The sequence below is a fragment of the Benincasa hispida genome, chromosome 6 (genome assembly GCF_009727055.1).
Source record: "Benincasa hispida cultivar B227 chromosome 6, ASM972705v1, whole genome shotgun sequence".
Taxonomy (NCBI): domain Eukaryota; kingdom Viridiplantae; phylum Streptophyta; class Magnoliopsida; order Cucurbitales; family Cucurbitaceae; genus Benincasa; species Benincasa hispida.
This window is the reverse complement of record NC_052354.1, coordinates 34,210,725-34,227,101: the sequence shown is the minus strand read 5'-3', so window position 1 is coordinate 34,227,101 and position 16,377 is coordinate 34,210,725. Positions and strand designations below refer to the sequence as shown.

The 16,377-nt window shown below is 27.6% G+C and overlaps 1 protein-coding gene across 5 annotated transcripts in view; it reads left to right on the top strand.

Annotated features, from left to right (window-relative positions):
• Positions 1-16,377, top strand: part of LOC120079616 (calcium-transporting ATPase 10, plasma membrane-type-like) — a 44,431-nt gene that overhangs the window by 12,363 nt on the left and 15,691 nt on the right. For 2 of the 5 annotated variants that reach the window (XM_039033866.1, XM_039033862.1), the window contains exons 1-6: positions 1,577-1,646; positions 2,979-3,050; positions 8,600-8,717; positions 11,834-12,064; positions 14,548-14,664; positions 14,745-14,784. In XM_039033866.1, the coding sequence (XP_038889794.1) occupies positions 11,912-12,064; positions 14,548-14,664; positions 14,745-14,784 (310 nt within the window). In that variant the 5' untranslated portion in view covers positions 1,577-1,646; positions 2,979-3,050; positions 8,600-8,717; positions 11,834-11,911. Of the gene's footprint in view, positions 1-1,576; positions 1,647-2,746; positions 2,810-2,978; positions 3,051-8,599; positions 8,718-11,833; positions 12,065-14,547; positions 14,665-14,744; positions 14,785-16,377 lie in introns of those variants that run through there. The other 3 variants (XM_039033865.1, XM_039033863.1, XM_039033864.1) reach the window with 3 other exon arrangements.

Genomic DNA, 16,377 nt, shown 5'->3' with positions numbered 1-16,377 from the left:
AATTATTATTAGTATTAGTATTATTTGGTTGAAAAATTCATTCAATAATTTTATCCCCAATATGAACTTAGTTTAGTGATATTAGCATGCGTTATGATTGAAGAGGTTAGAGATTCAATTTCCCATCTCTACCACGTTTGTACTAAAAAATAGTTTTATTGCTATTATTATTGTTTATTCAAATACGTAAATAATTATGTATAGATCACCTAAAGATATATGTGTAATTAATAAAAAAAAATTTCCCTTTGATTTTTTCATCATAAAAATTTGTGTCAAATGATATTATACTTATTTTTCAAAAGTTTTTTTTCCTCGTAGAGAGAGGAACAAAAATTAAGATAATTTGAATTTGGATCCAGCTTTTGAATTTAACACTTTTCCTTTGTTTTTTTTAGTTCACCAATATGTGAGTAATAATTAATATTTAGGAGGCATTTAGGGTGGAGAGTTGATTATTATAATTGAATTAAAATAGTTTGTGTTTAGGGTGTAAATTATTTTAGTCGGAGTTATAATAATATGTGTTTGAGATGTAAACTATTTTAGTTTGAGAAGGAAATAATAAACACCGTAGCAAAAAATAAAAAAAATGATAAATGTAAAATAGTAAAAACTATAACAAATAGTAAATATTAGAGTAAATAAAAGTTTTAAAATAGTGTTGACTTTAGCTAAATAAGGACTACAAAATAATATTTACGGTAAGAATAAGTGGTTATTATAGTCTTATGATAGTCATTGTACCAAAAACATCCTTAAACTTTAAATCTTTTTAGTAGAAATTATAATACTTATTTGTTCAACGTTAAAATATGTAAGTTATTGTTTGGATCTAACTTATCTATGTTTAACGATTAAAAAAAAAAAAGCTTTCAAATAGAATGACAAATGAATAACTTGTCATGTACTCTTGCATCTAGAACTTTTTTTTTAACTTAATCCTCAACACAATAAAAGTTAATTCCTTTCTTATCTATTTTTTTTACCAATATTTTTAAAAACAAAATCAGGATATGAAAATATAGTTTATTTTTGTTTTTGAAATTTAATTTAGATTTCAAGTCTTTTACTTAAAAACGATAATAAACTTGATTTTCAAAAATCAAATAATTACCGAACGAAACTTCAATGATTTGATTAAAATAGACTCAATACATTAAAGACAAGATTGAATATTTCTTAAAAACATATAAGAATGTCCTTTGAACTATCATATCATTATGTCTTTTTTTCCTCATATTTTTTGAAAAAATAAAAAATAAAAGACTTGACCAACCAAGTCATTATGTTTACTTAAGTCACATTTTAAAACTTTTAAACATACTATATAACATTAATAAGGATGTAGAAGATAATCATAGCCTATGATTCTCAAGAGATATACCCTAACCATTTAAATCGTATATTTGAAATGGTAGTTGGAAAAAAGGCAAAAAAGAAGAAGAAAATTAGAACATGCCACCACATGAACATAAGACTATCCTCAAAGGTACCTGATCCTTGCTTGCAAAAATGAGAGAACTAGAAAGGAGTACTACCAAATTCACTATATATATATTCTCAACATCTTCCTTTGCTCTAGCTTCTTCCTATTATGCTATTTCTCTTTCCTCTTTTCCCTCTCCTCTCTTTAATCATTGAAGGTTTGTTCCTAATTTCTCCTCATTCTTGCTCCACTAAACTACATTAATTCAATTTCTTCATCTTCATCTTCATCATTAAATGCACCCTGTTTAATTGTTATGGTTGTTTGGGATGCCAAGTTCGTTACTATAGTCAATGATTATGATTGCTTGTATGTTATAATAGTCTGTGTTTGGGATGCGGATTATTTTAGTCTAGGTTATAATAGTCTATATTTATGGTGTAGAACATTTTAGTCCGAGTAGAAAATAGAAACACGATAATAAAGAGATAAGAGAGGACGAGTAGAAAGTAAAAAACACAGTAATAAAGAGAGATTTGAAATAGTAATATTATTGGTTATAATAGTTGGAAACACCGATTATTATCATTGGATTCATAAACATGGAATGAGCTATAATAAACCACTCCACCCACTTGAAGTTAGGAATCCAAATATTCCCTATATGTCTTTTTTTTTTTAATTATTATTCAATAATGAAACCGTGTACTAGAAAAATATATTCAAACTGTCGGTAAGATTTAAGAAAAATTCAATAGATAAAGACATAGATTATCATATCAAAGATCAATAGTTATTCGATCTCTCACCTCGCAATTGTTCAAGAAAAAGTATTCTAGTCTAAATTAGTGTCTAACCATGATAGTTAAAGTATTCTGTCTAACCATGATATTACTTATATTTGTTTATTATTGTTGAGATATTTCAACAAATGGTATCGATAAATTTACCTTGACAATGACACGTGTCGTATTCTTAATGGTTGAGTAAGTGCATGCTTTTGTTAAATTAATTATTTTGCCATATGTAATATTAAAAACAATGGGCATTATGTTGATACCTTCAAATATGGAATTTACATTCTTTTTACATTTGAATGTGCATCTAATACCCACAAACAATTCAAAGGTAAAATATTCCTGAAATAAAAATCTTATCTTTCTCTTTTTCTGTCCTAAAATTCAAAAGTGGGAGAATACATGCTTTTTTTCCCCTCTCTTTTCATGTTTTGGAATCAACCTCTTTTTCCTTCTCTTCTTCTAATCTTTATTAAATATATTATATAACGGGTCATTAGTTAATTAACTTTCATTAATTCAAACAATAAAAAAGATGTTTCTAGCTACTTCTTTTATCGTATTGATGTTTTCTGCAAAAGTTGTACGATATGATCCTTGTGTCTTTCTTTACCTTCTCTAAAAAAGATTAGTTAGTAATATTTTCAAGAGTCTTGGAAATTTTTATTATTAACATAATCTTAACCTAATTTGATTTTTTGGATTTTTATTTGTTATCATAATAATTATGGTTTTTGCAATTTCTTATGTAGAGATAAAAGGTGAACATATTCCTTGAGCTGAAGTTATATTTTCAAGTTCATCTACTTGGTTGCTTCTACTAGGTAAGTTTCCCATTCAATTCTTTAATTTTTCAATATATTTATCTCCATGTTTCCTTTTTTTTAAAAAAAAAAAAAGAAAAACATTTTCTCTTATGTTTTTTCTTTTTTTTTTAATAATAATTTCTTATGTTTTTTTTTACCAGTAAGAGAGTTATAACTTAGAACTATGATATTAAATTTTTGTCAATAGATAGACGATTTTATTATATTATTAAAAAAAATTGTACAACATAAAAGAATAAATAACAAAATGTCTTTAATGTGAATATGATATAAATAATAAACATTTTAACTCATTTAAAAAATATTAAAAAACCTTTATTTATTAATTTAAATAGTTTTTTTTATTATTAATTATTATTTTAGAACAACGAAGCTAGAATTAAGGCTGTCAAATTTATCCATAAAGATATATATTCCGTTATGAGGATTTTCCATCTTTGGAACTTGGGTGGAGAATTTCCTCCTTTTTATATGGAAAAAGTAGACAATGAATGCATTTTCTTCGTATAATTAAATTTTATATTAAAAATAAAGAAAATAAAGTATTATTTTCAAGTTACCTTTACGATGATATAATATTTTCAAATTAGGCTTTAGTTTTAATTTTAAACACAAAACCAAAATCAAAACCAAAACCTTATACAAATAGAGATGTTATCTATTCACATTCTACCTAAGAGTATATATCATTCTTCACTTATAAACTCCCGTGATATTTCCTTTTTCTAACCAATATAAATTTTAGCCACACTTTTAACTAGTCTCCACTCAAACAAGGTTATCATGAACTTCTCCTTTTTAACTCACTACTTCTTTGTTCGATTTGGAAGAATTCTATTTCAACATGGTTAGTTCAAGGAGCATGATTTTGATACCAATTGTTGTAAAGTACTAACCATCCACGATTCACCACAAAAACTACATGGTATATTGTCCATTTTAGGGATAAGCTCTCATTTCTTTTAATCAACTAATTTGTCTCATGCCAATAGAAATGTTGTCCATCACTTTCTTTTTTCTAGTCAAAGCAAAACTTTGGTTTCACATCTAACATGGTCTTTTTCAAGGATAATCAATGTCCTATTCCATGAACAAAGTACATTTAATTTTATGACAATTGAGAATGTTTTGGGAGCTAGGATAAGAAACCTTTTAATAGAGAGTATATGCCATCCATATTCAATAAGATTCGTTGTTTGGGACGTTAACTTCATAACTATATTATATTATCCACTTTGGTCATAAGCTCTTTTGACTTTGCTTACGAAATCACCAAAATGATTCGCATCCGTGTCTTGCTCCTCAACTATATATCTATCATTTTCCTGTTTTTCTACTCAATATGAGATTTTGGTCTCACTCTCAACAATTCTCCACTCAAACAAAGTACACAAAACCTTTTTTCATATAAATCTATTTGTTTAGCTCTTATCCATACCAACTCTAACTTTTTAGGAGCACATAATTAATTCTAAACCCAGCCATAAATGTAACAAAACTAAAATACACCTAATCATATTAACATCTTTGGATACATTAAAAACAAATGATATTGAATAATTTTTATTGTGGAAGAATTTTTATCTAATCCATAAGAAAATATGATTTTGTTGGTATACCAAACACGACATTTCTTGCTATTAGTGCTTCTCACGATTTCTAGTGCAATCTCAATCAATTTTATAACGTTATAATACTAATAATTATTATTATTTAAATAAATTCTGTCATTATCGTGTATCAGTGGCACCAACGGTCATGTTCTCACCCGTTTTATAGCGTAGTCGGATTTTGACATCACTCTTGACGGTTATATTTTCAACTTTCAAAATAAATAAATACCGTCTTTATTCATTTACACGTGTCAATTTTTCCTTCAGTTTCCCGTATGAAAATATCGTACCTGCACCTGTCCTCTTAAACCCCATTTTTTAGAACCATTTTTTTTTAAAAAAATATTCAATAGCCTTTTTTAACGAATAAATAATTGGGGCTTTTTAAATATAAAAAAAAATATTTATCAATTTTGATATCACTATTTTTTCCGTTCTTAAATTTTGTTACTGCATGTTTGTTTTTCCTATTAGTTGATAATAATGATTTTGAATTTATAAATTTAGATATTTCTTTATATAAAAATATCTACTCATTTGTGACTTTTCTTGTTTATGAAGTTATATATTTCGCTTTTGAAATGTTGTCCACGAAGACTTTTTTTTTCTCCTTTTTAGTTGAGTGTTTATGAAGATTTTTAAAAATTAGGTTATTTGATTAAAGCTTTATGTCAGTTTAGGTTGCATGAACCATATAACATGTATTATTAATTATGAAGTCTATAGTTTAAATTCTTCATTTCTAAAAAAAAATACACACTTTTTTTAAAAAATTTTATTGTCGAAAAGTGAAAGTAGAAAAAAAAAACTTATAAACTAAAATAGTATTATTAAAATTTTGGAAAATAATGAAATAAATACTGAGTTATACTTGATTTTTACTACACTAAACTTAACTGCCAGAATGAGTGTACCAGTATTATCAACTTTAAAGTTAGATGTTTGATTCTCCACGGGTAGAAAAAAAACTTATAATAGCTTAATAATATTTACGTATACCTAAAAAATATATTAGTCTTTTTTTTTTAATACAACTATATATATTTTAAATTAATAAATTTTTCCTACCTAATTTGTTCATGCATGTTTTTTCTCCAATTTACAATACTCTGTTTTTTAATCACTTTCTTCTATTCACATGCTGAAACATGAGATTTTCTTTCATTCTTTATTGTTTTTGGGTCAATATTCAAATATTCACCCATCTATCGTCAACAACTTTGAAATATGAACTTTTTTGTTTTGAGACAATAAACTTATAATGTTATTTGCATTCAATTTTCTTAATTTTTAAGTAAAAACTTATTTTAATTATCAATTTATAAAAGAAAAAAATTATATATTTTTTTTCTTTTGCGATCTTGATATATTATCCAAATAATTTCGACAAAGCGGAAACTTTTATTTTATTTTATTTCTAAAAGAAAAAATGAACAAAACCCGTAGCATGTTTCCGGGAGCATTTTAAGGTCATTTTTTTTAAAAAAAAAAAAAATTAAGTTCGTGTATTTTTTAGTTATTAATTTTGGAAAAAAAAACTTTTTGTCCTTAGATTTTGAGTCAAGTTTTTATTTAGTCCCTAGATTTCATAATGTTACACATTCGTTCCTTAAGTTTTGAGTTCGGTTTCAATTTAGTTTTTAGATTTCAAAATGTTATGATTTTACCCTTGACATTTGAGTTATACTTCAATTTGGTCCTTATATTTTAAGTCTCACACTTGTAACTTCGATTATTTACTAAATACACATTTTTCGTCTTTAATGTTATGTTATGTTAATAAATTTAAAACTTTTAAAGGAATTATAATTGATTAAGTTTAACTACTTTTATCACTTTTAAAATTTCACTTCATAATTAATTTTAATCAATTAATTAAATTTGACGTCAATAATTGATGACGAGTATCTAATTTGAGATTAAGGTAAAAAAATGCAAAATATTAAAGCCTAGAGACCAAATTGAAACAAAATTCAAATTTCAAGAATAAAATTACAGTATTTTAAAATTTAGGAATTAAATTGAAACAAAATTCAAAATTTAAAGACTAAATGTGTAATATTTTAAAATACAAGGATCAACTAAAAATTAGATCCAAAATCTAAGGACCAAAATGATATTTTCTTATAAGTTTTCTATAGATTTTTTTTTTCTTTTTTTAAATAAAAACCAAATAGAAACTAAACGGTAATTTGCCCTTCTGGCTTCTTCCAGATTTTTTTTTTTTTTTAAAAAAAGGGGGTGATTTTTAACATATTATTATTATTGTTATTATTATCATTTAAAGAACAGTACGATTTGTTTTTAGAAAACAAAAATTTCCATCAAATAAAAAGTATAAAATAAATGAAAACCAAAATTTCCGCCGGATATCCATAAAACCACAGAGCGTTATCAACTTATTTCTTTTTCCACAATTAATTATTATTATTAATTTTTATAATTTTTTTTAAAGATATTATAATTAAAACGCGGGAAAATTGCTCAGGTTGACTTTTAAAATTATTTTTGCTAAAACTGCCATACTTATATTTATTTATATTTATTTTTCACACCTACGAACCTTCCTCTCTTAAATCTGCTTTAAACAGATGGCCAAAAGAGGAGAAAAGAGAAAAGTTAGGGGGCCACAAGTGCAATACTAACTGAAAAAACAAAACAAAATTAAATAATAAATAATAATAATTAGATTAAGTTGTTTTCTTTTTTAAATGAATATTGCTAAAAACAACAAGAATCGTTCACGCTTCTTCCATGTTCTTTTTTTTTCTTTCCACTTGTCATGCTTTTAAACTCCTCTTCATCTTTTTAATTAATTTAAAGTTATTTATTTACAATTTTTTTTTTTTAAAAAAAATACTCTCGTCTTCCTGAAGTAATTGGGATGTGTATTAAAAATAGAAGGCCACGTTGTCTTCCTTCTTTCCAGTTCACTGCATATGTTCGTTTTTTCCCCTTTTTATAATTCTATATTAATTATCACTACTATTGATATCCTTAATTACTATATTTATTATATTTTCGCTGTCGACATTACAATTTTACATGTCACTTTAGATAATGTAGATTATAAGCATTTTAACAATTCCTTAAAAAAAGCGTGAAATGTTTATTTATTATGTTAAATATTTTTTTTTCTCTCTTTTGTAAGAAGTTTAAATACTGTTTTTATTTTGTGATTTATTTTATATGCATTTTATAACATTTTATATTTGATTGAAACACTTAAATAGATTAACCTATGAAAATTAAATTGTAGTACTCCCACTTTTCAAGTAACACAATTGAATTATTTTGGGACAGCAACTAAATTTTTAGCTTATAAGTAAACCACATTTTTCTAATTTAACAATAATTGGTATGATGATCTCAAAACCAATTATATATCTCTTTTGAGCTCATCATTTTTGATCGATTTTTTTTTAATTAGACTGAATATCTGTTAGATTTTATGAACTCTGATACCGTATTAGAAAACACAATCAATTGATAATGAAAGGAATAATTTATTAATCACATAAAGAATATGAGATCACTTAGTTTTTCTAATATAAAATTCTTAATAGATTACTATGAACGAAAATATATGTACACGTTTAAAAAGTAAGACTATCATGAACGAAGATATATGTACACGTTTAAAAAGTATAAGAATTAAAATGAACTAAAGTTGAAAGTATAGAATGTTGATTAATTTTAATTGACATAATATTTGTATTATCGTTAATTATACCGCTGATTTTGACTCGATGGACATTTTAAATATGGATTAAAACAAAATATAATATAATATTATTCTAAACCCTTTTTGTTTTGGAGAACGCGGGGAGAATTTGTTCTTGGTTTGTGAGTGGGCCCCAGTACTTAAGTTTCGTCTTCCTTGGAAACCATCACTCACTTTGCGTGTTGTTTGTTTGTTTGTTGTGTGTTCAGTGAAAAAGAGAAAGTTGGGTTTGAAGGAGGCCGGCGCTGAGACGGCGACGGTGACGGAGAACAAAGGAGGCCGGCCACCGCCCACCACCGCCTTGCTTTAAACGCATCATTTTACCAGGTAAACCGATTAAACACAACACAACCGTTCTTTTATTTAAAAATAATAAAAAAACAAATTCCCCGTTGTTGAAGTAATTAAAAATTTATTTAAATTTAAAATTAAAAGCGGAGTGAAATATATATATATATATACGTGTGGGTATTTTGTTTTTGTGGTGTTTACTGTTTATATATAAATTAAAATTAGAATCGACAGAGTCGGCAGGATTTTTGGTCGGTTACGCGGAACGAGTAATTCAAGAGCCGGGCAGACAAAACGACGTGTTTTTTTTTTTTTTTGTAATTTTGAATTTCGGGTTTGAAAACGGAAAGAGTTGGAAAATTTTGACTTCTTAAAAAAAAAAAAAAAATCTTCGGCGAGAAAGCCGTTTTTATTTTTATTATTTTTTTGTTCCCATGTGTTATTTTTTCTTTAGTTTGTTATTTATTGCCGTTTCTTGATAAATATGTTTTTTTAGTTATTATTATTTTTTATTTTTATAATCTGGCTGTGAATTTAAATCTTGCTTTTGGGGAATTATTGGAAGCCGAAAGCGGTAAATTAGGTCTAAACTTTCCATAAATATTTAATTAGTTTTGATTTATTTGATATAAAATTGTTTTGAGTATTAACGAAATTGTAAACTGGCGAAAAATTAATTTCGAAATTTTCATTTTGGATTTTAAAATTTATGAGACATGTTTGGAAATGATTTTAAATCCAAATTATTTTTCTCAGGTTTAAAATAAGTGGTTTTATTATCTAACATAAAAAAAAAGTTGAGTTTAAATGCAAATATTAAATTTATTTTAAATAATTAATAATATATTTGAAGGTGATCACAAAAGTAATTCTTAATCATAATTTAGTGCATATGTAACTGTGATCAAAATTGTTAAAATATGCTTTTAAATAACTCAAAAACTCATTTAATATTTTAATATTTAATTTCTAAATATAATTTTTATATCAATAAAATTAGTTTGAAATGAATAAAAAATATGTTTGAAATTAATTTTAAAAATGAGAAAAATGTTTTTAATTATCTTTTAATCATTTCTAAACATGTCTTTTATCTTTTTAAATATTTTATTTATTGTTTAATTTTTAAAATTTTAAGCATTTTTTCATTGAAACTTAAAAAGACATTAATTTAGCATATAATTTTTTTTCCCTCCTTACTGTTCTACGTCTATCAACTATATTTTTAACTTGTTACAGGTCCGCCGATTTTTATTAAATTCAGATAATTAAATATTAAGGATATTTTATAAAATTCAAAATTTCAGATATTTGGTGAATCTGTGATACAATATACTATATTGATATCTAATTATCTTAAAAAAAAATGATATCTAACTTGATCAAGATTATTTTTTCTACATTAAATTGGAAACAATCTACAAAATCCAATGTAATCAAATTGAATTTTCCATTAAATTCATAGTACTTGATGAATTATTTTTTCTACATTAAATTTATTACAACTAAATATTACCACATAAATCAACCATACATATTTTTTAGTTAAACATATTGGGGGGAGGGGGGATTTAAACTTAGATAAAGTAGCTACATAACCTAAAGTATTGAATGAACGAGGTACGATACGATCTTAGTAATATGATATCATAGTGTTCTTTTATGGATCCTATATAAAGATATATATTTCAGTATTGTTTAGAGTGAATACATTATTCGTAAAGTTTAGCCTCTATTAGTGCATGAGTAGGTTCGAGTTGACATGAGATTTGAATATGTAAAGTTATTTAATGTATGTTTTTCATTTATATATATGGTAGATGTTCAATTTGTAACCATTTCCCAACTATATTGTCTAATAGCTTCTATCTTTTTTAAACTTTGATGTTTGATTAATATATTTTTTTCCTTAAATATGTGTGTATCATTAATATAAATGGAGCTAAAAAAATTGCATGGAAAATTTCTAATTATGGAGTATTATAATATCGTTGTCATTCTTATTGATTATAAAAAAATTTCTTTAGTTTTTATAAAGTTGATAAAATTTGAAAATTTTAGGCTTGAATAACTTTTATAAATCAAATGTAAAAATTTTCCTTTTTATATACAAATAAAATCCACGAAATCGTTTTTAAATAAAACGCACAACCAATTTCACTAAACGGACAAAAGAAAAGTAAAAGAAACCAAATATGTCAACTCAATAGTATTACTTCTTTCAAAAGAAAAAAAAAGATTAGATTATGATTTCGTTAACTTTTTCAACGATTTAATTTTAAAAATAAATCATTCTAAAAAAAATTAAAATATTTTATAATTTCTAAAAATAAATTTTGAAACACTTTCAAATCTATTCTATTTCAGACTGTTTATATAAATCGTATTTAAATAAAAATGACTTTTTAAAAATATTTTTTTTTCAAGTCAATCTAAATAGACTCTTATTCAACTGAGTCAGTACGAGGATTCAAATTTTGATATCTTGATTGAGCCGAGTTTCTTGATCAATTGAGTTAGATTAATGATTAAATATGGGTTATGAAATTGAAATCGAGTATAGTTCAATAGGTTTATATTGGAACCTCTCTATCCATATTGTTGAACTACAAAAAGTTGTGAATTTGAATTAGTTACAAGTATATTATAATATCAGTGTCCCTTTAAGATTCTCGAGTATGATGATGTATTATCATCTTCTTTCATAAATTATTATAGGTTTTAATCTTTATTTTCGATTAAGAAGTCAAAGGTTAGAATTTAGAGTCTAAGCGAACATAGAGTGTTATAGTAACCACTAGGTCTTTATTTGAATATCTCAATCCTCATATATTTTACTTTAAAAAGAATTTAGAGAAAAAAATTGTAAAAAAAAAAAAAAAAAAATAGAGAGAAGAAAAACTTAATTCCCAAGATACGTAGAATCATGAAGAAATTAAGGCGTAAAACATATTAATTAGGTAAAGATGACAATTAATTAAAGGAGAAGAAAAGAAGGTAAATAAAACGTTCATCACAGAAGAAATGAGAGCGGTAAGAAGAGAAGTCTGTCGAGTACCATACAAGCCTCCAGTTCGTTCATCGTCAAAATTGATTCCGTTCACCCTTTCTTTTTTCCGGCCATAAGATTTGTATTCTCTGATCATTCTCAGATGATTTGTGAACTTTGATTCACTTGCCTGAAAATCTTCACGGTGCCATCTCTCCTGCGACAGATTTTTTTTGCGACTATGAGTATGTTCAAGGGCTCTCCGTACAGTAGACGGAGTGATGTGGAGTCCGGTAGCAGCAATTCCGGCGAGGCAGAGGAGGAGGACTTATCTAATCCTTTTGAAATTCACACCATTAAGCATGCTTCTGTCGACAGACTCCGCCGCTGGAGAGTACGGTTTCTCTTTTTTTTTTTCTTTCCTTTTCTGCTCTCATTTTTCGTTTTGTGAATATTGTTTAATCTCTGCTGTTTTCGTCTTTCTGTTTCGAAATTTCTTTGGAGTTTTTTCCCCCTCTTTTTTGTGTGTTTATGTATTGGATACTACCTTTTCCGACATTTTGTTTTGTTTTATTTTCTGCTTTACTTTAGGTAAATTTTGGAATTGACGTTTTATGTGTACAACATCAAAGATTGTGCTACCGAGTTAACTCATTAGGAGTTGGTTGAGAATTATATTCACGGGAAATTGTGTAATTAACTTAGTTTTTGAAGGACATGAAATTCTAATCAGTGGATATGAGCAACAGTAGAAATCTAAGAAAGGAATAAAGAGACCTATTAACGCAACTTAGCTGCAATGTACGTAGCAATTGTAATGTTAATTGTGCTGATTTGGTTTAATTCATCGAAATATGCCAGTTGACAATTTAATCCATTACTGGAAATTGGCCAGCTGAACTTAGACAAATAATGGGCGTTTTTTTTTATAGGGCTTGATAACTTTTTGATTATAAGGAAGAAGATTCTTTTAAAAAAATGTTAGTAAATTTGGTGGCGTTTGATGAAGGTCTGAAGAGGAAATTAACAGTTGCCCGTTCATTTCTGCCAGTATGTATGCTTTTACGATATTTATTTCCATCGAAAAATGCCTTGAAAAATTGAAACTTAAGAGTTAAACGGTAGGACCGTTTTACTAATAGAGGCCTGGAAAATTAGTGGTTCTCATTTTCAAATATTTGTGGCGTTGGTTGGGTTGAATTAGTGATTTTATTTGGTTAGCAGCTGATGTAGGGAAGGAATATTATGAATCATTTACTAGGATTGTTTTCTGATTTTCATTTGACCATGGTTCTGGCCATGAAGGTTAGAGTTTATAACTGACGTGAAAGTCCTAGCGAATTGATATTAGGAACTCTTTGAGTATGTAAACTTATAATTCACAAACACCAAATCCCCCATATAAAATCAATTTTAACCCATGGATTAGGTTGTACAAGGATCACATTAAGCTCAAAACTCTTGAGACAAAGAAGACCCAAGAGTTGACTACTCCTCAAGATAGGAGAATCAATCCTAACTAAATCCTAACTAAATGTTCTTGGCATGTATCTCAAGATATGAATAGCTAAATGGGTTTAAAAAGCTTTTTCTAAACTAGTAAGGAAATAGCTTAGCGGCTACAATTCTATACAAAACAACGTAATGGAAACACTTTATATAGCCTCCCAACTAAACCTTAAAAAAGAGGTTTTATCTTGATTTTGCCTTCTATAGATTATCTTATTTGATCTCCTTAGGCTTTTGTCATCCTCTTTATCCTCTCTATAAGAGGCGACAAAATCTTCCTTCTTTATCAAAACCATCATATATTCTCTAGGAAAGGGAGAAGGGATGTGAGAATTTGGACTCCTGATCCTTTTAGGGGTTTATCTTACAATTCATCTTACAATTCTCCTTTTCATATTTTGTCTACCCTCCCCTCCTCAAGCTGCCCTTGTATTTCCTCACTACGGAAGGTTAAAATCCAAAGGAGCTTTTTCTGTGCATGGTTTACATAGGAGAGTTCACATCATAGGTCGTTGAAAGATATCTTCGTTTGTGTTGTATCTGCAATGGTGCATTCACACTCTTCCTTTGTGTTGTATCTGCAATTGTGCATTATAGGCCGCAGGAGAAGGACCTTGATCATATGCTATGGGGTTATCACTTTTGCTCAATCCCTTTGGTGTTGTTGGATGAGATCATTTGGTTTATTTGGGCTTGAAATATAAATTGTCCCTCTGTTGTAGAGGGAGGTGCTTTTGAGTTCTTATCAGGAAAATGGCCAAGTGTTGTAGTACGCTGGTTTCTTTATTTGAATTTAGAAGAATAATAAGATTTTTATAGAGGTGGAGTGATCGTGTGTGGAGGTTTGGGAGGTTGCTAGGTTTAATGCTTTCTTGTGGGGTCCGGTCATTACTCACTAGGTCGTTTTGTAATTATAAGCTAGGTCTTATTCTTTTAAATTGAGTCATTTTTTCTCATTAGGGTTCAGCCCCATTTTTTGGGTGGTTTTTCGGGATATTCTTTCATGTCTTTCCATGAAAATGTGGTTTCTTACCTAAAAGTAAAAACTTGTTTTGGTTGGGATGTCTATTTCTGTGATCAATCTCCAGATAGAGCCCTCAAGTCCTTAATCTTTGATCATCTCATTCTTCAAAAATTTTCTTGTAGATTTTTTTTTTTTTTTTTTAAAAATTTCTTCTCTCGTATTGTGTGCCTCATTAAAAATGGCCTCAATTTTCTTTTCGCTTACATCCCAGAAGGTTAAGTGCACTTTGAGCCTAAAACAGTTCCTAGTAAACTGGTTGAATTATTTACTCTGGGTCTCCAAGCTGTGCTACTGTTAAATGAGAATCTAACCATTTATATTGTTTTCCTATGTCTCTTTTATAGCAAGCTGCGCTAGTGTTAAATGCTTCTCGTCGTTTTCGGTATACTTTAGACTTGAAAAAGGAAGAGGAGAAGAAAGAAGCTTTGAGAAAGATTAGAGCACATGCACAAGCCATACGAGTAAGTATTTACTGAACCAGAGTCTTTTCAATTCTTTTAACATGTGTTTAATTTGATCTCCATTTCTTTTTCTGGGGTAGGCTGCGTATCTCTTCAAAGAAGCTGGGGATCGTATAACAGGTTTGCTATTCTTTTAATTTAGCTTCATCTCAATGTAATAAATGTGGAAGTACATGATATGAGGGACTTGTTAACGGAGATCTAGAAGATTCTTTCTTTTGGAGCTTCCATTTATATTTTAGGAGTGAACATTCACCTGCTATTGCCAGTAGTCCAATGAATGGATCTAGTTTGAGATTTTCTTTTGAAATTTGATCATTGTGAGATTGGGTATGTTCTAATCTAGATTGCACATACTGTTCTCCTATCAGAGAAACTATGTGTTTGAAATTTCTGTAGGAATGCCGGATTATTTTATGGTTCATAGTAACCTATCGGGTGGGGTTGGTGCATACATTAAATATTGTCGAATAGGAAAATAATTGACACTTTTATTTTTATCATTTAAATGCCCTTACATTTCATGGAAAGGTCATCACATTATTTTTATTTATTTTAAAAAAAAAATTTCGATAGTTACATTTGATAGAAAATAGGAATTTGGATATTTGACACCTCAAAGTTGAGGAATATCTTATAGCCAATGATTTGGAGAATTTCCTTACGTCCTTATCAAATAAAGTTGTTTATAATGATAGATTATCTTGCAACAAAGGAACTTTATTTATTTTTATTTTTAAAAATTTTTTTTTTGTGTTCTTTTGGGGGGAAAAACATAAAATTAATGATATCAGTTTAATTATATCTTTAAAAGTAAGCTTGGTGTTTTTCACTCTTTAGATTTTTATGTTTTTTTTTTTCTCTTCATGTCGATCAATTGGACTTTTAATACTATGGGTCAGTCTTTGGGACACTTCCAATAAGTATCTGTGTCTAATACATGAAGGATACAAATGATTTACCTAGATTATAGCGTAAATGAATTGTAGGATTGTGCACTAAAGTTTTTATTGTAATTCTAATGATTTCATTTGAATTCTTGACCCTATTTGAATGGATCCAATGCTAGAGAAATCTCCAATCCAAGAAGCTTCTTTCCCTCAGGGAATGGCATAATTGCTAGGATCTTTGATTCCTATTTTCCTCTTAATGCAATATGTTTTCCTCCAATAATTTCTTGACACTGCTGATTTATATTTTTAATTTCATATCAATTCCCTGTTGACGTGGGGATTTCTTACATTCATGTTGACTCAGATTTTGTCTTTTGTGATTCTTTATATTTACACTGACCACTGAGACAACCACATCTCTAATCTATTTTCAATGCTTGTTATTATTTACTATGTTGCTTCTCCATTATATTTAATTTTTTTCTACATTGATTCGAAAAGTATTTTCTTTTTCTATTTGTTGTGCATTTTCCTGGAGGAATTTGGTACCTCTTTTCTTGTTTTCTTTAAAACTAATTAGAACCTTTCATTTTAGAGTTTTGGGTTCTCTGCCCTTTGGTCTTTGATGCCTTTCTTTGGTATTTTTCATTTGATATATATATACTGTGTGAAGCCTGGGGGCTTATGGGAAGCCCCAAGCCTCGACAACTTGGCTCTAGGGGCTTGCTTTTTCATTATTTTGAAAAAAATAATAATAGTTGGGGTTTTATCTTATTTATGAACCAAAAAAAAAAAAAAAAAAAAATAGAGAGAAGAAAAA